Below are 21,055 nucleotides of genomic sequence, written 5' to 3' on the forward strand. Positions count from 1 at the left end.
GGCGCTGTTCTTGGTTGCCCTGGCAATTTGACAAAGTAAACTTGGAGTTTTAGCCCTTAAAATGTACAGGTGCTAAAACTTTTTTTTAAAAAGGATTAGCTATTTTGAGACTTCAATAGAATTTAACTATTTTTAAATGTCAGAGAAAATCCAAAGTTCACTAAGATGCAATAAAGAAGTGAAAACATTTTCTTCCCACATTTAACGGAAGTGGTTTTACATGCTCAAAAAGAGATACTGACTTCAGGACCAGTGTTTTAGCAATAAGGAAACTACTCACAAGTGAAAAGTTCTGCTTTTTAAAAACCCTGGAAATGTCATTACTAAAATTGATCACGTACCTAATTACTTTTGGTTTTGAGTAACTTCTAGGGTGTTTAAAAAATAAAACCCACCCTCACAGGACAGGGGTTTTCCACCAGTGAATATAAACATATAGAAAGGAATATGCTCTAGAGTTGGCACTCTGTTCTCAAAGGGGAGTCCCTCAATTAGTTTGGTCAGTTTTTCTTTGAAGTAAATCTAGTCTCTTCCAAGGTGATACTTTGATAAAGACAATTATTTTTCCATCCGAGTTCTATCATGCACTCTTCTTGGAGTATGGCTGCCAGCGCATGCTTCTTTTTTCACAACCAGTAGGGGGAGCAAGAGTGCTTTTATCGAGCATTTGCAAGGAAAAGTTCCGGGATTCATCCTGACTGGTCTAGCTTAGGTCACATACCAGTAATTTTTGCTGGGGGAATGGATTCCGCAGCTTGGCTTAAACCAGACTGAATTACTTCCAAAGTTAGAAGCAGGACTCAGTTTCCCGAAAGCTTTGTGGAGGAGATGTGAAGAATTCGTATCCGGCCATTGCACTCCAGCCTGGGCGGCAGAGCGACACTCCGTCTCAAAAAAAAAAAAAAAAAAAAAAAAAGGTGAAAATACTGGAGTTTCTGAGTTTCAAGGTAATGTAGAAGGTAAGCAAGTAGGCATTGTCAGTATCCTGAGGGATCATGTCTAAGAACTTTACAGAACCCAAAGGCAGAGGAGAGCCCGGAAATGCTGGTGTCCTGAGGAACATGCAGCAGAGGCACTGCTCTTCTGAGCCCCTAGGGGCGCACCGCTGAGAAACATCAAAAGCCGCTTCGGCTTGGCAGTCTGGAAAAGATCTTCCAGCTGAAATCAAGGTGAGAAAGAGTAGCAACTTCCTTTATAGGGGAGTGTCTTAGGCATAAGCAGGTCCTCAATAAGGCAGTGGTGGCAGCCACTGAAATATGACACTGAAAAAGAGACTGCCTGTCCCCAAAATATTGTGGAGGTTGTGTTACCAGGTAAAACTTACTATCAGTGCAGCACGTCAGTGCTGGGAACACAGAGCTCGGTGGGGAAATGGAAATCTACTGGGATCCACAGGATAAAAAGAAAGAAATCTCAGGTAAAAGCTGGTGCTTGGGTTGTACTTGTTGCACATTTATAACTTTGCCAGAAGGCAGTGGTGTCTCAAATTTATAAGAAAGGAGACAGTTTATGTAGGACATTCTCCTACCCTAGATATAGTCAGTGTATAGTGCCTGAATTGATTTTCCATGGGGGGAAGTCTCCTCACTCTGTTTAAGTTCATAGACCATGGATTCTGGACAATTGCACAGACTTCCTGGCATCCTATTGAGAGCCATCCATCTTCCCTTCCTATTTTGGATATCATTAAATCACAATAAATACTGTATTATGGGAATAACATTTTTCCTGGGTTAAGTACCTCAATTCTAGTGAGAGATATCTCAGATCACAGGTGTTACTGGAAAAACTCCTAAAGCTGAAAATGAACAGACCAATAAATCAGAAAGACTTTACTTTCTCTAAACTTTAACTTACAGAATTTGATTTTGGATTTTAATGTTTTTGAACTTGTATATGCTGTGTTGAATAATATTGGATATAATTGAGGATGGAACGTGAAATGAAAGGGGAGTAAATTTCTCAGCTGTTTTCCCCTATAGTCTAGTTTCTCCACAAAGAACTGCATCTCCTATTCTTGGTCCACGTGTTTAGGCGAGGCTGACTTTAACCTCAGCCTCAGAAATGGGTACAGTCCCAGGTCTGACCAATAAAATTCCTTTGCTTTTCTGAAGGAAGGTGATTGGATCAGGGATAGACACGTGACACCCAGCAAAGCCAGTGACCTTTACTAGATTTATTCAGAAAGAACATTCCCAGTCTTTGGAATTCCAGTTGTGTGATAATAAAAACCCATTGTTGCTGATAAATATTTTTATCATCACTTAGGGGGAGGCTGTCTGAGAAAGAGGCCAGCACAGAGGAACATAGAACCGAGTAATGGAGAGGCTGTGTTTTCTTTTTTTGAGCCACTCAGTTCTACCATAGCAGCATCTTAATCATAGACTAGGAAAGTATGTGAGCAAATAAACTCTCTTTTTTTGTTTACATTGAACAAATAAACTCAGTGTTGGTATAGAACATATATTGTGTGTCGTCATGGAAAACTAATACACAAAAATAGTGTTTGATCAATTCTTGATGCTTTTTACACCAGAGCACAGTGAAACTCCATAGTTTAAAGTGAAGTCATCCTGTGGATAGCTTGTATATTTAGAGTACAAACTTCTTGCTCCTGTCCGATTTTGCAGTATCTGTCACTATTACAAAGGTGAAGAAAAAGGTTGGGAGGGTGTTGTCATCCTCTTGAGATTTAAAATTGTTTTGGAAATCGTGGTATTCATGCTACTTTGTTTAATTATCACCCAGAGAGAACTATTACATATTTGATATTACTGCAATACTCTTTATAGTGAAAAATAGTTTTAAAACATCCTGATATCCCACTTGCAAACAAAAAAGAAAGAAAAATTAGACAATTATAAGATAAATAAATTTACATTTATCTTGTGTCTTAGTCTGCACAGCTGCCATAACAAAATACCATAAATTGGGTGTCTTAAACTGCAGAAATTTATTTTCGCACAGATCTGGAGATGAGAAGTCTCAGATTAAGGTCTGCAAGTTTGGACTTCATTGAGGGCTCTTTTCTTGGCGTGCAGATAGCTGCCTTCTTGCTTTGTCCTCACAGGGTGAAAAGAGGGGACAAAGAGAAGGAGAGAGACAGAGAGACCACAAGAGATCTGGTGTCTCTTCTTGTAAGGACACCAATCTTAACGGATCAAGGCCCCAACACTTACGATTTCATTTAATCCTAATTACCTCTTTACTTCCACATTGGGGTTAGGCCTTCAACATATTTTGGAATGACACATACATTCAGCCCATTACATCCTGAAAGGTGCTACTTAAAGAAAGTTGGGTTTATATGAAGTTAAGGAGGAAAAAGAAGACATTTATAGTGATTCTGAGAGGGGGACCTTAAGGACACTTTTCAGTGCTTTGGAGGTTGGAGGTGGTTATTTTCATTATGTTCAGTAATACTTAGAAAATATGACTTTCTGTCTCTAGGTGCTCTTGCATTTTCAGACACGAGTTAGAAAATATTGGAGTCTCAAAAATAAAATGAAGAACTTGGAGATTTTCCTAAGACAAGCTGAAAATTTTGAAAGGGAGGAAAAGTAGGACTTAAGAAAGTTACAGGATATATAAGAGAATTTGTGAGTTGGGCAAGGTGAAATTTTCAGAGCTTTCAGTAAAGGAGGCAAGATGGGCCGTATAACACACTCTCTGTGAGGAAAAGAAAGACAGGGTGGGGGGAATTGTCACTCAGTCCCTTACACAAACTACCTGGTGAAGCTACTACTTATCCTGGATTGTCTCACAGTTTGGGGTTTTTCTAGAAGTGGACGCTGAGACTAGGACATGTGTAGTCTATCTAGGAGGTGATCTCTAGATGTACAGGTAGGAGAGACAGAAGTGAGAAAGAAAAGGCAAGGAGGGGCCAGGTGCGGTGGCTCACGCCTGTAGTCCCAGCACTTTGGGAGGCTGAGGCGGGCAGATCACGAGGTCAGGAGATCGAGACCATCTTGACCAACACAGTAAAACCCCATCTCTACTAAAATACAAAAAATTAGCCGGGCGTGGTGGCACGTGGCCTGCAGTCCCAGCTACTCGGGAGGCTGAGGCAGAGGAATCACTTGAACTCGGGAGGCTGAGGTTGCAGTGAGCCAAGCTAGCACCACTGCACTTCAGCCTGGGCAACAGAGCGAGACTCCACCTGAAAACAAAACAAAATGAAACAAAACAAACCCAAAAACCAAACAAAAAAGAAAAGGCAAGGAGGCCAAATCAGTTTGCATTAATGAACAGGTTACTGTCTTGGGAAGTTGGAATTGAATACTTAGAGAACTTCTGGGATTCATTGTAGAGTACAAGGGGTGGTCCACCAACCCTTACACCCCACTGTGTCTTCCTTGTACTCAAGCTGCATGTACTCTGAGGCCAAAGAAAGCCCTTCTTCTAAGTCACAGGCACTTTGAGTAGGAAGCAGCAGTGCGCACCTAGCAGTAAGTGCCAACAGATAGGAGTGGGGAACTGATGCCATTTGTTGGGTAAAGTTATCGAGGGTTAAGGTTAAAAGGAAGAAAATCGGCTGGGCGCGGTGGCTTACGCCTGTAATCCTAGCACTTTGGGAGGCTGAGGCGGGCAGATCACAAGGTCAGGAGATCGAGACCATCCTGGCTAACACAGTGAAACCCCGTCTCTACTAAAAAATACAAAAAACTAGGCGGGCGTGGTGGCGGGGGCCTGTAGTTCCAGCTACTCGGGAGGCTGAGGCAGGAGAATGGCGCGAACCCGGGAAGTGGGTGGAGCTTGCAGTGAGCTGAGATCGCGCCACTGCACTTCAGCCTGGGGGACAGGGCGAGACTCCGTCTCAAAAAAAAAAAAAAAAAAAGGAAGAAAATCATAACAAAGGTCTTCACATTACTGGTAATCACAAGGCTGAATTTGTGGTAAGCCATGTATTTGCAAAGTTTTATAATATTCCCAGCTCTATGAAGCTTAATGTGTTTCATCTAAGGTAGTATTAGTAGAGGAGATAACAGAAGGGAGAAAGTGGGCAAGGATTATTATTTCCATTTACCTGTGGAAGAAGCTGTCGATTATATGAATAGGTCAAGGTGACTTGATTTAGAAACAGAACTAAAGTTTGTTAATTCCTTGTCAGAGATGCTTTATTTTAGGCTGTATATCAACAATGTAAAGTACCCATGAGGTGAATTTTCAAGGGACAAGCAAGGGCACTAGGGCACCAAAGTGATCTACTCTAGGCTACACAGTTTTGGTTATAGTGGCAAGAGTAGCAGCCATGGCATCAGACAAACCAAAATTTAAATGTTGAACTTACCACTTGCAAACTGTAAGTGAATTTACCACTTGTAAACCTTGGTTAAACCACTTATCTTCTCTAAATTTAGGTTTCATAATATGTTAAACATGGGTAATAATACTTCCTATGTGGGTTTGTTGTGGGGATTAACTGAGATAATAAGTGAGAAAGGGCTTTGTAAACTTCCAAGTACCATACATAAAAGGCATTAACAAAATAGTCCAAGAGATGTGTGAAGAAGTCAACACAACATCCATTCCTAGCATTTCCATGGAGACCGAGAAACCATAGCAGGCTTTTAGTTGTTTTTGTATGATTTTAGAAATCTTTTTTAAGGCTCGGGATGAAAGCGGATGGAATTGAAAATGCTGATTAGAAGTGCTTGAGTTTGAGCTCATAATCTTCCTTTGCAGCAGCATATTGACAAAGTAATACTCAAGAGTGAACAATTTCCATGGCACAGGAAATCTATCCAGTTAGCCACTTCCCATAGATAGAAAACAGCTCACCCAGGTCAAGGAAGCATAGCCATGAGAAAAGAGCTCAGGAGTCTTCCAGGGCCAAGATTTTCCACTGCCTGCCATAGGTCTAACTATAATCCAGGGGAAATTTCTAGGAAAGTCTTTGTTATCACTATTACGTAAAATAATTCAGCTTGGCAAAGATATAATTCCATATGCCTTCTGATCAACAGCTAGGTGATGGATGGTACTCTGTTAGCCAATACCAAACCCACTGACAGGAATATTGTGGTCTTTTGGTACATGAATTATTAGAGACTGATGTAGTTGAGTTGCAGTTAAAAGGTGGGGAAGACTTTATGTTGTGGGTCTTGACTTCAGGTTTGAGTTTCCATCCCAGCTCTACCACTTACTAGTTCTGTTCCTTCATAAATATCCTTTGGTTTTTGAGCATTTATTCATTCACTCAGGGAAAAGAAAGTTGAGTTAGAAGTTTAGATCCAAAGATGATCAAAGTTGAGAAGTGATTTTTGGATGTAACTGGACAGAGACCACAGAGATGCAGATATTGGTGATTTAAGAGATGTAAGGTGACATAACTAAACCAGATTCTAAAGGATAGAGATGATATGGAGGCAGGAGCCCAGATGAGAGTTATCTTTAGGAACAAGAGTGTTCCATCTTCCATGTGTTTACATATGCAAGTGTTTTGTAACATAGCAGACAGATACGGTTTCCTTTTCAAAAGTGGGAGCAAGATATATTTCAAGACACCGGTTTAAACTAATTTCATTAGCAAATAGCCCCAGGGTTTATCAGTTTACAAATTTTCCATGTTTGTTCATAATGGCAAGCATACAGTGCTACTTTAAACTATCACATCTAGTGATCTGAAAGCTAGCTTGTTTAGGACAAATACATTTCCCTGAGGTGGGCTCCTAAATTGATACACCTGTGCCTTCTCCAATTTATTAAATAGAGAATCAGATGGGATTTGCATAATTCAGTAGGTCCTGCTGTCAAAAGGCACTGTTCTAGGTTCCAGAAGAAACCTAAGATGAGTAAGACATAGTCTGCCTTCAGAAAATGTACAGCCCAGGAAGGACCCCCACATTCAGTCCCTAATATGAGTTTGTCCATACAAGATAGTTTCTGGACAGGATTGTGTAATAGGTAGGAACATAGGAGTGGGAGAAGCTAAAGTATTGGGTTCTGGGGAAAGAAACAAAAGGAGACATAATATACAGGAGCAAATAACACAAGGCATTTTGAAAAAAAAAGTTATAAATAGGACACACATAATTGTTTAAAACATCAGAGAAAAACTTCACTTTGGAGATGGCATTAATTTGAACCTACAAGTAAAAGTGATTAAAAAAATAAATAAAACTAGGGCATTCCAGACTGAGGTAACAGCATGAAATACATCAAAGGGGGACAGCATACATGGTGTGGTGAGTGAAGGACGGACCCCGTTCATTGAGCATCCATGGTGTGCCAAACACTGAGGCATGGTCACTTTGGGGTCTATGTGGATAGAAAGTAGGATGCTTGGTGGCTATCAAGAGAAATAAAAACTGGAAAAACTATTCAGGGTTAGAGTGCTTTGAATGTCAGGCTTGGGAAGTGGGACATCATCTTGTAGGCAACAGTCATCAACGGTGTTGAATGCAGTGGATTGAGGGGAGAATGGGAGGCAGCAGAATGTGTGACCATGCACGAGCTGGGGTTCCAAGTTTTCTGTGTTTGCTCCATTGTCCCATTGGACTTTACCTACAAAATGCAAATTCAAAGATAACATTTTAAATAATTTGAATATGCCAATCACAAGATGTTAGTCTCCAAGGGTGGGACTTTTCTGAGCACAGAGTCTTGTGCGACTGTACTGTTTTGCACATCTGTGAAGCTAGTCTTGGAGCAACCTTTAAGAATCTTGATTCAGCTAGACAAGAGAAATAAGTGTTGAGATTTATGGCACATCAGGGTGACTATAGTCAATAATAACATGTCAAAATAACTTACAGAGTAAATTTCAAATGTATCACCACAAAATAATGTCAAACCTGGCACGGTGGCTCACGCCTGTAATCCCAGCACTTTGGGAGGCCGAGACGGGCGGATCATGAGGTCAGGGATTGAGACCATTTCGGCTAACATGGTGAAACCCTGTCTCTACTAAAAATACAAAAAATTGGCTGGGCGTGGTGGCAGGCGCCTGTAGTCCCAGCTACTAGGGAGGCTAAGGCCTGAGAGTGGCGTGAATCTGGGAGGCGGAGCTTGCAGTGAGCCGAGATCGCGACACTGCACTCCAGCCTGGGCGACAGAGTGAGACTCCATCTCAAAAAATTAAAAAATAAAAAACAAAAAAACGTCAAGAGGTGATGACTATATTAGCTTGATTTAATTACTCCACATTGTATATCCATATCAAAACATCACATCATACTCCATAAATGTAATACAACTATGATTTGTCAATTAAAAATAATATAAATAAACCAAAGAAAAAATATTATTTCAACATAATGGAGTAGAAACAGTTGAAGCTACAATGCAGTGGATTAGGAGAGAATGGAAGATGCTGTGGACCACTTTTGATCATTTCGATGGTAGAAGGAAGGATGCTCGTATAGCACAAGAGTATATTAGGATGGGAGAAAGATTCTTGAGCATTTTGGGGGAAGGGATGGGTAACTTTAGAATGTCTGTGGACAAATGGGGTAGGAATGAGTAAGGGAGGGTGGAGGGACAGGAGTAATTGCCACAGTACAGTCTCACCAAAGTAAGTAGAGATGGATCAGTGGCATAGATGAAGGGGGCAGCCTGCTACAGATGAGGGGGAAATTCTGAGGTAGGAAGGCAGAGCAGGATAGGATGGATTTAGATGGAGAGATTGTGGCAAAGTTAATATTAGATGGCCTTGATTTGGTAAAGGAGATGAAGGAAAACACATCCATAGAGAGTACATTTACCTGAGTGGGGCTGCGGAGTCTGCAGACACTCAGAAAATTCTGAGAAACTGATGGGTAGAAATAAGTCTGAAAGTCATGAAGCATTGAAATTAGGCCAATTAATAAGCCTAACATGGAGTCGAAATGTTCAATAGAAAGGAAGAGTTGCATATCTCTCACTTTAAATCAAAAGCTAGAAATGATTAAACTCAGTGAAGAAGGCATGTCAAAAGCTGAGACAGGGCAAAAGCTAGGCTTCTTGTGTCAAACAATTGGCCCAGTTGAGAAAGCAAATAAAAAGGTTGTTGAAGGAAATTAAAAGTGCTACTCCAGCAAAGACCTGAATGATAATAAAGTGAAATATCCTTATTGCTGATTCAGAGAAAATATTAGATAGAAGATCAAACCAGCCACAACATTTCCTTAAGTCAAAGCCTAATAGAGCAAGGCCCTAACTCTCTTCAATTATGTGAAGGCTGAGAAAGTTAAGGAAGCTGCAGAAGAAAAATTGGAAACTAGCAGAGGTTGGTTCATGAAGTTTAAGAAAAGAAGCCATCTCTAGAACCTAAAAGTGCAAAGTGAAGCAGCAAGTGCTAATGTAGAAACTACACCAAGTTATCCAGAAGATTTAGCTAAGATAACTGATGGAAGTCACTACACTAAACTATATATATATATATATATATTTTGAGATAGAGTCTCCCTCTGTCGCCCAGGCTGGAGTGCCATGGTGAGATCTTGGCTCACTGAAGCCTTCGCCTCCCGGATTCAAGTGATTCTCATGCCTCAGCCTCCTGAGTAGCTGGGATTACAGTTGTAAGCCATCATACCCAGCTAATTTTTCTTCTCCTTTTGCTTTTTTTTTTTGAAAGGGACAGGATTTCATCATGTTGCCCAGGCTGGTCTCCAACTCCTAACCTCAGGTGACCCACCCACCTCAGCATCCCAAAATACTGGAATTACAGGCATGAGCCACCGTGCCCAGCCTCACAATAAATTGTTAATGCAGACAAAACACCGTTATATTGAAAGAAATGCCATCTAGGACTTTCATAGCTAGAAAGGAGAAATTGATGCCTGACTTCAAAGCTTCCACAAACAGGCTGACTCTGTTGTTAGGGGCTAATGAAGCTGGTGAGTTTAAACTGAAGCCAATGTTCATTTATCATTTTGCAAATTCTAAGACCCTTAAGAATTATGCTAAATATACTCTGCATGTGCTCTATAAATGGAAAAGACTAGATTATAGCATGGTTTATTGAATATTTTAAACTCACTATTGAGACCTACTACTTAGAAAAAAATAATTTTTTTTCAACATATTACTGCTCATTGACAATGTACCTAGTCACCTAAAGCTTTTATGGAGATGGACAAAGAGGTTAATGTGGTTTTCATGCCTGGTAATACAATATCCATTTTGCAGCCCATGGTTCAAGGAGTAATTTTGACTTTCAAGTCTTATTGTTTAGAAAATACATTTTGTAAGGCTATAACTGCAATAGATTGTGATTCCTCTGATGGATCTGGGTGAAGTCAATTGAAAACCTCTGGAAGGATTCACCATTCTAGATACCACTAAGAACATTTGTGACTCATGAGTTCATGTTATTAACATTAACAAGAGTTTGGAAGAAATTGATTTCAACTCTCGTGGATGACTTTGAAGGGTTCAAGACCTCAGTGGAGGGAGTAACTGTGGATGTGGTGGAAATAGCAAGAGAACTAGAATTAGAAGTAAAGCCTGAAGATGTAACTGAATTGCTGCAATCTCATGACAAAACTTGAACAGATGAGGAATTGTTTCTTATGAATGAGAAAATAAAGTGGTTTCTTGAGATAGAATCTACTCTGGGGGAAAAAGCTGTAAACGTTGTTGAAATGACAACAAAGGATTTCAAATATTCCATAAAGTTATTTGATAAAGCACTGACAAGGTTTGAGAGGACTTAATACAATTTTGAAAGAAGTTCTACTATAGATAAAATGCTATCAACAACAGTTCATGCTAAGAGGAATTTTTCATGAAAGAAAGTCAATCAACCAGGCACAATGGCTCACGCTTGTAATCCTAGCACTTTGGGAGGCCGAAGTGGGTGGATCACTTGAGGTCAGGAGTTCCAGACCAGCCTAGCAAACATGGTGAAACCCCGTCTCTACTAAAAATACAAAAACTAGCCAGGCCTGGTGGCGTGTGTCGGTAATCCCAGCTACTCAGGGGGCTAAGGTATGAGAATCACTTGAACCTGGGAGGTGGAGGTTGCAGTGAGTCAAGATCACACCACTGCCCTCCAGTCTGGGCTACAGAGAGAGACTCTGTCTCAAAAAAAAAAAAAAGAGAAAAGAAAGTCAGTCAATCGATGCAGCAATCTTCATTGTTATTTTATTTTAGGAGATTGCCACAGCCACCCCAACCTTCAGCAAGCATCATCCTGATGAGTCAGCAGCCATCAAGGCTGCCCACCAGCAAAAGAAAAAATTACAACTTACTGAAGACTCAGGTGATCATCATCATTTTTTAGCAATAAAGTATTTTAAATTATGTACATTTTTTGGACATAATGCTAGTAGACCCAGTATAATGTAAACATAGCTTTTTATATACACTAGGAAGCAAAAAATTTGCGTGACTTGCTCTATTGTGATATTCATTTTATTGGAATAGTCTGAAACCAAACCCCCAGTATCTCCAAAGTTTATTTGTACCTTATGTTGATTAACTTTAATTCTCAACAGTCCCATAATGAGAAAGAGAGGAATGGAGAACCTAAGTGACTTGCAAGAGCCCCTCCAGGAGCTAGAAGGGAGGACTGGGATTTGAACCCGTACATTTGGCTCTAGGACTGTAATTGTCACCTGTGGGCTGTGGTACCTGGTATACCTTAACATCTAGGTGATCTCCAAGGTCCTAAGAGGTGCTAACATTCTATGTGGCCATGAAATTAACCTTTTAAGCAGATGGGTGGTTTCTTGATTCTTCCTGTAATTCCAAAGCATTTTTCCTGTATGAACTTACTGATCATTGCGGCAAGGAAGACAAGTCTTCATTTTCCCAGCCCCACCACTGGGAACGACTCATCAGGTGAAAAGCTTGGGAAGGCCTCAAGGTGGCAGCATTAACTCAAATATGGATGGACAGAGCCTTGTATCTGGCCTTGAACTAATCAAAAATTCAGAATTGGCCCTTTTCTGCCTTTTAGTTTTTCTAAAACCCCAGGGTGTAACTATTTGGAGGTGAAGAGTCAAACTGATCTTGTGAGGAGACTAAACAGTGAAGACGCTGGAGACATCAAAGTGGAAAAGCATAAGTATTTCCCAGGAATTAAGAGTCTTTGGAGGGAAAAGAAAGAGGATATATTTGGTGCCATGAAAAAATGATGAGGTTCAAAAAGATTAATGATTCATCTGTTATCCATTCATAAGTGGCTGATTCTAGGCCTCTTACTTGCCAAAACCCTGAACCACCTCACTTCACCATGTTAATAGTCTTCATTTTTATCTGTTTAATTTTTTAGAATATTAAACACTGATAAAGGAGAGTACTAAATTACTTTATAAAGCCAGATATATAGGCTAGATTGTCTCAGTTGTTAGAGTCTTGATCCTACAGGTGAAGTTTTCTCTTCATTCCTCATCTTCTTCCTCTCCCTCTCTTCCTCTTCTCTTCCCTCCCCTTCCTTCCTTCTTTTCTTTGCTTTCTCTATCTGTCTTCAGCCATTTTTCCCTCTTTCTTTCTCTAGTTTTTTCCTTGGTTGTTATATTGGTCAACTAAATAATGAGGAAGAAACCTAAGTCTTCAGAGTTGGACATGTGGGTTAGGTGATTAGATGCTACAAAATTCCACCAGTGTGCAAAAATATCCTTGGACTCCTATCACCTAGCTTTCCACTTGCTTGGCCACTTTATATGTCTTCTTTTGTTAAAAATAATTTTTCTAACAGGGGGCTTTTTCTTGGAAATGTTTTCATGAGAGCAAAGAAAAAAGTGAGTAAATAAGCTCTACTTTTGTAACTGACTGTAGTGGAACACGCATTTGTGAGAACTTAAGAGAAATATTGTTTCCTAGATTCCGAGAACATCTCTGCTTCTCCACATTTATTCCCAAGAGAAGCAGTAAAGCACAGTGTAAAAATATATAGAATTTGGGTCAGACAGACTTGAGCATTTCCTCACTTTCTGGAACTACAAGATGCTCCAGGCTTCTCTGGTATAATCCCGGCTCCAGTGCTAGAACCAGCCTTTTCTCGAAGGAGCCCTGGTTTCTTTTATTAGAGAATAATATTAGAGAAAGATCTAAGTGCTAGGTATATACAGAAGTTTTCACATCTGTAAATTGAAAAGATAATATATTTCTCATAGAGTTATAAGAACATTAAGTGAAATAACACATACAAATATATACTGAACCAAGGGCTTGAAACATAGGAAGCTATATTATATTTTATATAAATATATTATATACATATAAATTTATCAGAAGCCGAAATAGAGAAATCCTTCGCTTCTTGTAGGCACCATGTTAAAATTCATTTAAAACCAGGTTGATTGGGAAAAAAATTCCTGGAAATGTTTTGATTCACAGAGCTCTTTGAAACTTTGAGTTCTGTAGACAGAGCTGGGTTTGGGAAAATGGAGATTCTGATAAAATTTATCATTTATAATCTGACATTTTGAAAATTTCTCCCCAAAGGGCCAACTTGCAATAATCACAGGAAATCTGTGGGCTGAGTGTGCAGTGGCTGGATCCTCAAGCTCCTTTGAAAGCATTTTTTGACACGATTTGCTCATCAATAATCTTAGCCTGTGACTAGAAGAGCCAGGACTCCCCTGTGTCCCCTAAGGGATCTTCGAGGTGCCTCCATATCATAATAATGTTTCAGTTCCCTCAGGAAAGTGGTGTTTTGATTGCTTGTTTGTATGTTGCTGAGCCTTGGATTGGAATTGAGACCTTAGGGAACTCCCCTTCAGAGGCTCCCAGATCTACATAGGCACTAGTTTCTAGCTGATCTCAGACTTTTCACACAGTTTGGTATGGCTCACTTACAGTCTCAAGCAAACTGCAGCGGCAGCTGAACTGCCTTTACACTTTTATCACATAGCCTCAGGAAATCTTTTACTATTTGAAATCCAAGGTCCTCAGAGACCAACAGCTCTTCTTTTCTTTTCTTTTCTTTTCTTTTTCAGACTTCAAAAAGTCCAATGTTGAAGCAGTTCTGAATTGAGATCTCATAATTCCCAAGGACATAGGTATGTTTTCCCCGACCTTTTTAAAAAGCAGTATTCTTCACACTGTAGGTAGAAATAACGGGTTCGTCTAAAAAAAAAAAGAGGCTCGGAAGTAGGTATATAAAAAGACTCTTCATTCAATTTCCCCCAACCTCCTCTGCTACATTTCACAAGAATAGAGACAGAAGTTTCCCATAAGTAATTCTGGGTTACCTTTAATTAGACAGCCATTGCCATAGTCATTGCTAGATGGGGTGTTGCTACCAACTGGTGTTAACAAAACCTGGGAAATAACTTCACACGATTGGGGCACAGTTTAATAAAAAGATTGATTAATTAGCTTCTATGGAGCACCTGCTAGAGGTCACACACTGGCTGAATTTTCTTATATTTTATCTTACTTTATCTTCTGTCTATAAAGGAAGATTGACTTGCCTACAGTCCCACAGCAAGTAAGCATTAAAGCTCTTATTCTAACTCAACTGCTGAGATTCTAATTCACTCATCCACTTGACAAATAGTTGAGTCTACTGTGTGGCTGCCTCGAGTGTAGGTAGTGGATAATAATGCACAAAACACTGACAAACAATATAGGCCTTGTCTCTTCCCTTATGGAATTTATTCCATTGAGAATCTTCTTTAGAACTCCCCAAACAGGGCTGTTATGATTGGGGGTGATGCTTCAAACCCCTTTAGAAGCAATTTTGATGGAACTTTTTATTTCCAAGCTATCTTAATGGCTTAGACTTCTCCTTATCTCTTTATAACAATAATAATTTCTTAAATTTTAATGCTTTTTCAGTTTTTGACTTAATATTTCAACCTTAGGTATTTCAGTATTCAACCTTAGATATTTTAAAGATATTTTTTCTCTTTCAAGACTCCTTCTGATATTTATTTTAGGCCCATGCAGAAAAGCCTGGGTTTTGCAGGACTTGAGTGGGAGGAGATATAGCAGCGGCAGTGGCAGGATTTGGATTCAGGCCTTGCAGCCTCCCAGGGTTGGTGCTGGGTAAATGAGGTCTTTTCTCTCGGCACTGACTCCAGATTTCTCCTTGCTGCACTGGATCTCAACACATTTATTAACAGAGACTGCAATGCGTAATAGAAAGGGTTGCCCATCAAGGGAACACAGAAAGAAGTACCTTGAAGATTAATTGCTGATAGATGAAGATGGCAGTCAGCGGCAGTTCAATATGGTGTGTGGGGGGTGTGTAATGGCTTTTAAAAACTGAACCTACAGCTTAAGTGAATAGACTCCTGTGGTCAATATTAACCAAGGAAATTGATCTAATAAGCATTCGAGAAGATATTTTGGAAAAATATTCAGAATCCACCCCAAGTCAGCTGAATTTTATTCTTGGAGTTTTTCCAGGTTTTCATCCTACCTTGTGTCTAGGAAAAGGTTGGTTTACGATATGGGAGGGTTAATATCTCTTTAGTCAAAGGACCACAGTACTTAGCAAGCAGTTATCCCTTCCTGGGATCCCTCTGCCAATAAGCAGCAGTATTTGGCCAGAGTTCTAGACTTTAAACCAGTCGCTTCACCTCACTGAGCCTCAGTTTCTTCATGTCTATATCTGCTGTCTCTCTCTCTCTATCTATCTAGTCATGCAATAATTAAGAAGTGAATGCAAAAAGAGTTTTATAAACTTTAGAACCACTGTTTTTTATAAACTTGAGAACAGCAGTTCTCAATCAGGGGAATGTTACCCTTCAGGGGACATTTGGCAACATCTGGAGACATTTTTGACTGTTACAAATGGGAGGTAGTGGTGTTACTAGAATCTAATGAGTACAAAGAGGCCAGGGAAACTGCTAAATATCTTACAATGCACAGGACAGCACTCCTTCTTGCCCACCACACCCTGAACCAAAGAACTGTCTAGCTCATAATGTCAGTAGTGCTGAGGCTGAAAAATCAGGCTCTGGAATTGTACAGATTTTACAGTTAAGTAGTTATGTGACCTCGAGGGGCACCACATCCTTCTGTTTCCAAATATGTAAGATCAGAACACTGCCTGTCATAGATTACAGGATACTGTGTCTGCTAAAATTAGAGAGTATACACACATGTCAGAAGTCAAAAGAAAAGTCAAAAAGGCTGGATAAATATAATGGAAAGTGCTACTGGTCGGAAAGTCAATTGGTACATTACTGGATAGTAATGTACCAAGCTGACTGAGCCAGTTCTTATGAAACTAGCCACATCGTGTGTGTGTAATGGTCATCCAGAAATGACAAGCTACCTTATCCCCTTCTTTTTGTGTCACCAATCGAATGGCTGCTGTTACTCTTCAAGGTAAGCTAAAGTCCAGCAGAGTTGAAGCATCTTTCTCCTTTAATTCCTGTTTTCTCCTTTTTCCTCCTCTCTTCTAACATTTTCTCCCTCATTTCTTCTGAGCCTGCTCCCACTCACTCTGCTACTAGGAGTGGGGAAAGCCTGTGAACACCTGAGGTTGAGGAACAAAAATAGGAGAGAAAGAGTGCTCTCAAATGAGGACACAAGCCTGTCTCCAGGCCTGACCATCTGCAAACTCACTGTTACTCCTGAATATTTTTCATACGACAAGTCTAAGCTAATATTTTGGCCCAAAGCACAAGCCTGGTAGACAAGAGGACAATAGGCGGTTTGTTGTGGAATTAAAGAGCGTGAAAAATGTTTCTATACTTTCCTATTGATGTTCCGTTCGATTCACCAAATATTTATATATGTGTGTGGGGGGCCATGATAAGGTGGGTGGACCAGAGAGGATGAAGACAGTTACCGTCCCAAGGGGCTTAGAGCTAGGCGAAGAGTGAGTAGTTGCCCAACTAATTGTACAATAATCAGCTAAGACTCAAGTGCTTTGAGGAGGCAGAGAAAGGAGGACTTAACTGTAATTAGGGTCTACAACAGACTTCTGATAAGGGGTGAAAAAAGACATATGCATATACACAGATACACAAAAACGTTTGTATATATCAAATTTGTAGTTCCATATTAAATATATATATATAAATACATCCTCATATTTAAATATACCATACTCCCTTTCAGTTGAACTACTGTTGAGGGATTAATTTATAAAGGCTTCAAAAGTTGTGGTTAAGATCTTTGGATTTAGTATCAAACAGACCTTGAGGGCACCACCACCTTGTCCTGCCAACACCTTGATTTTGGCCCAGTGAAACTGATTTGAGACTTCTGGCCTCCTGAACTTTGAGAGAATAAACTTGTGTTGTTTTAAGGAAAAATAAATTTAGAAAATCTTTAGTGAGGCTATACTATTGGAAGTAGAATGTGGAAGACATTGAGTGATGGATGTTTTTATTTTTAATAATTAAATGCATACAATCATATTCGTATCATAATTTGTATTTATATCATGTAAATATGTTAAAGAATTCAAGATGAATGTATGGACTTTGGATTCAGAAATATAAAGGGGTGAACTTTGATTGTGACTGTTAAATAGACTATCTTGCTCAATATTCAGCTCCCTGAGCCTTAACTTTCTTGTCTGTAAGATAGTCATAATAGCACCTATCTCATATGAATTAAAAGCTCTAATATAACAGAGGGTTCTAGCATGAGTCTTACACACAGTACGTTCTCTCTATACATTAGTTTTCTCCTTTTTTATCATCCCATCATCCCTTCTCGTACTTTCATTTGAATTTGGTTGATGCCTCTTCTTTAATCACCAGGCTAATTCAAGTTGACCACAATGGAGAATAGAACAGAAGTGACAGAGTTTATCCTCTTGGGATTAACAGATGACCCCAATCTTCAGATACCCCTCCTCCTGGCATTTTTATTCATCTACCTCATAACCCTGCTTGGGAATGGAGCAATGATGGTGATCATCCACTCAGACTCCCATCTCCACACTCCAATGTACTTTTTCCTCAGTAACCTCTCCTTTGTAGACTTGGGTTACTCATCAGCTGTAGCCCCCAAAACGGTGGCTGCATTGCAGTCAGGGGACAAGGCCATCTCCTACAATGGATGTGCAGCTCAGTTCTTCTTCTTTGTGGGGTTTGCCACTGTTGAGTGCTACCTCCTGGCCTCCATGGCCTATGACCGCCATGCAGCGGTATGTAGGCCTCTTCATTACACCACCACCATGACAGCAGGTGTGTGTGCTCTCCTTGCTACTGGTTCCTATGTCTCTGGCTTCCTCAATGCCTCTATCCATGCAGCAGGCACCTTCAGACTCTCCTTCTGTGGTTCTAATGAGATTAATCATTTCTTCTGTGACATTCCCCCACTCCTGGCTCTCTCATGCTCTGACACGCGCATCAGCAAGTTGGTGGTCTTCTTTGTGGTGGGCTTCAACGTCTTTTTCACCCTCCTGGTCATCCTCATTTCTTACTTCTTCATATGCATCACCATTCAAAGGATGCGTTCCGCTGAAGGGCGGAAGAAAGTCTTCTCCACCTGTGCTTCCCATCTCACTGCTGTGTCCATCTTCTATGGCACAATCATCTTCATGTACTTACAGCCCAACTCCAGCCAGTCCATGGACACAGACAAAATAGCCTCTGTGTTTTACACAGTGGTGATTCCCATGCTGAATCCCTTGATCTACAGCCTTAGGAACAAAGAAGTGAAAAGTGCTCTCTGGAAAATACTCAACAAACTGTACCCCCAATATTAAGTGTGAATGGGAAGTAGGCAAGCAATTAAGGGATAAACTTTCTCTCACACCTAAATGCCATCATGACTTTTAATGTTTGGCTGGTTTCAGTTCTTTCTTCCCCAAGAACAGCGGTTACTTCTGCTATTAGAAATGTAAAAAGCAGCACGTTGAAAAGTCTTACTTAGAAAGATAATCGTATATTTAGTGAACAGCAGCATGGGACAGTTGAGCTTTTCTTGCTTTAGTTTCTTGATGTGTTTTAAAGCAGAAGATTGAAGGATATAACTGAATGTACTGAATTTTCCTCATCCTATTTTTAATTGTAAGGATTTTTCATTCACTATTAAACTTGGTATAAAGATTTCGCCTTCATTTATAATATTGATCAACTGAACATGCAGTATTGTTTTTTATTCCTTTGTTCTGTGAGTTTGAAAGTTGGACTTCCTAATGTAGACAAAGGATGGTTCAATATTTTAAATGATATTTCAGAGGAAGTTGTAATTTAAAGGACAAGGCACTAGATCGAGTCAGGTGACTGAAGATTACATCTTTCCAACTCTCTACTCTCCCTTCTCTACCCATATTCCTACTCTACTTGCTAGTCATGTGCCTTTGCAATTTCCATTCCCTTTTTCTAAAGCATTGGGGAAACAATACACCTTGTTGTATACGTAAGTATGGAAATGCTTTAATAGATGAATTAGTTAAATTTGAACCTGACTAAATATAACTTCCTTCGGAGAGCCTACACTATCTTCTATGTTTCTTGTCTCTGTCTAACATAATTACCAAAATTTCCAGAAGGTTTAGAGAAAAAAACAATTTTCCCTAGAGCTCTAAAGAAATATATTTGTTTTCTGAATCAAATGCTTGCATTTCTTAGCACCCTTAAGTTTGGCGAATCTATTATGAAGATGCGTAATAGCTTTCTGGATTGTCTTTGCTTTTATTTTTTCAATAATTCAGCTCACCTCTGGGTCTCCATTGCATTCCAGTGTTCTGTAATTAGATGCTACAAGAATAAAAAAGCCTGCCTGGAAATTTACTTCTTAGGAACAGCACGATGACGCACAGTGCTAGTCCACCTTCAGGACTTGTTTCATGTGCTAAATGGTGTGAGCGAATGTGTGTGCGTGGGAGGGGAGTGGTGATTAATTTCACTTTTCACATATCAACTGCTTGATGGTGTTTATAACTGCAATTAATCTAAGTCACCACAATAGGTCATGATTTCAAAATCTCCCCAAAAAAACCCACAAATTAATTTTAACTTTATAGATGAAAACCAGAAATCTTGGTTGGCTAACTCAGTTGGCTTAAAATGCCAATTTAGTTTTGAGATTATTGGGCTCCATTATGTACAGGGCAGCCTCTGTCTGAGGAGGATAAATCATAAGCCTTCCAGGGAAAATTGCAAAGAAGGAGTTATGGAACATGAGAAACACGAGAATATCTTTCTCTAGCACACGGTTGCCATCACCTGAAAAGATCAGGAGCTTCTGAGCCTAAGGCCTGGACAACCTATACTTCCCCCATTCAGCCCCCTCCCTCCCCTCTTCTTTAGCAATGAGGCCCATCCAGCAACACGCAAGGAAGAACAGCCTTTACAGGCCAGGATCCACTGTATATGAGAATCTTTCTCATTGAAAGCTACAGAGCTCAAGAGTATCTGCATTTGGAGAAGAGCCTAGGAAGTAGCTATCCAAGCACTGAGTGCATTCCAATCTCACCTACACATTTTCCCTACTTGATATAATTGACTTTTTTCCCTCCTCTTCCTGCTCCTCCTTCTTTACTTCCTTTTATCCTTCTCCTCTTTTTCCTTCCCAACTTATTTCTATGCCCAGCCCAAGCAGGAACTTTCCTCACCACTAGGCCATTTAGATCTCTAAAAAAAAATTAAAATCTAGAGTCTATATATGATAACTATTACAGTATATATTAACATGTGTATCTGGGCATGTTTCTTTCTTTTATAATTTTAATTTTTATTTCATTAGATTTGGGGGGTACAGGTTGTTTTTGGTTACAGGCATAAATCATTTAGTGGTGGTTTCTGAGATTTTAGTGTGCCCATCACCCGAGCAGTGTGCCCAATATATAGTCTTTTATTCCTCACCTCTCTCCCAACCTTCCCCCATTGAGACCCCAAAGTCTATTTTATCATTCTCATGGACACATTTCTTTATGCCTTTATACCTCAGTTTAGCAGGAAAATGTGGGTCTCCTAAGAGTTAAGGGCCCAATGTCTACATATTTATATTTTATGTTGAAATCACCTCAAACAAGTGTTCCATCTGACTGTAAATAGGTATAAAAGAGTACTATCGAAAGCTGGATGAAAATTCTAACTGTTCTTATCAGTTGTATGACCTCAAGAAAGTCATTTAGTCTCACCGAACCCAATGTACAGGATAAAGTGTGAGGGTAATATGATATTAAGTATGTGAATGTGCCCATCATAATGAACGTGTATTTCATACCATTGAGATTCCTATACTAGCTCTTTCTTCACTT

The 21,055-nt window shown here is 39.8% G+C and overlaps 2 protein-coding genes across 3 annotated transcripts in view; both read left to right on the plus strand.

Annotated features, from left to right (window-relative positions):
• The first annotated feature begins 684 nt into the window (after positions 1 to 684).
• LOC102117510 (olfactory receptor 5B12) overlaps positions 685 to 21,055 on the plus strand; it is a 64,144-nt gene continuing 43,773 nt past the window's right edge. For both annotated transcript variants that reach the window (XR_012423207.1, XM_045371884.3), the window contains exons 1-3: positions 685 to 1,169; positions 11,077 to 11,185; positions 13,869 to 13,931. The gene's annotated coding sequence lies outside the window, so the exon portion shown is untranslated. The remainder of the gene's footprint in view (positions 1,170 to 11,076; positions 11,186 to 13,868; positions 13,932 to 21,055) is intronic.
• OR5B21 (olfactory receptor family 5 subfamily B member 21) lies at positions 17,245 to 18,929 on the plus strand. The gene has a single exon (XM_045371885.3). The coding sequence runs from the start codon at positions 17,621 to 17,623 to the stop codon at positions 18,551 to 18,553; it is 933 nt and encodes a 310-aa protein (XP_045227820.1). The 5' UTR covers positions 17,245 to 17,620; the 3' UTR covers positions 18,554 to 18,929.

The sequence above is a fragment of the Macaca fascicularis genome, chromosome 14 (genome assembly GCF_037993035.2).
Source record: "Macaca fascicularis isolate 582-1 chromosome 14, T2T-MFA8v1.1".
Classification (NCBI taxonomy): Eukaryota; Metazoa; Chordata; class Mammalia; order Primates; family Cercopithecidae; genus Macaca; species Macaca fascicularis.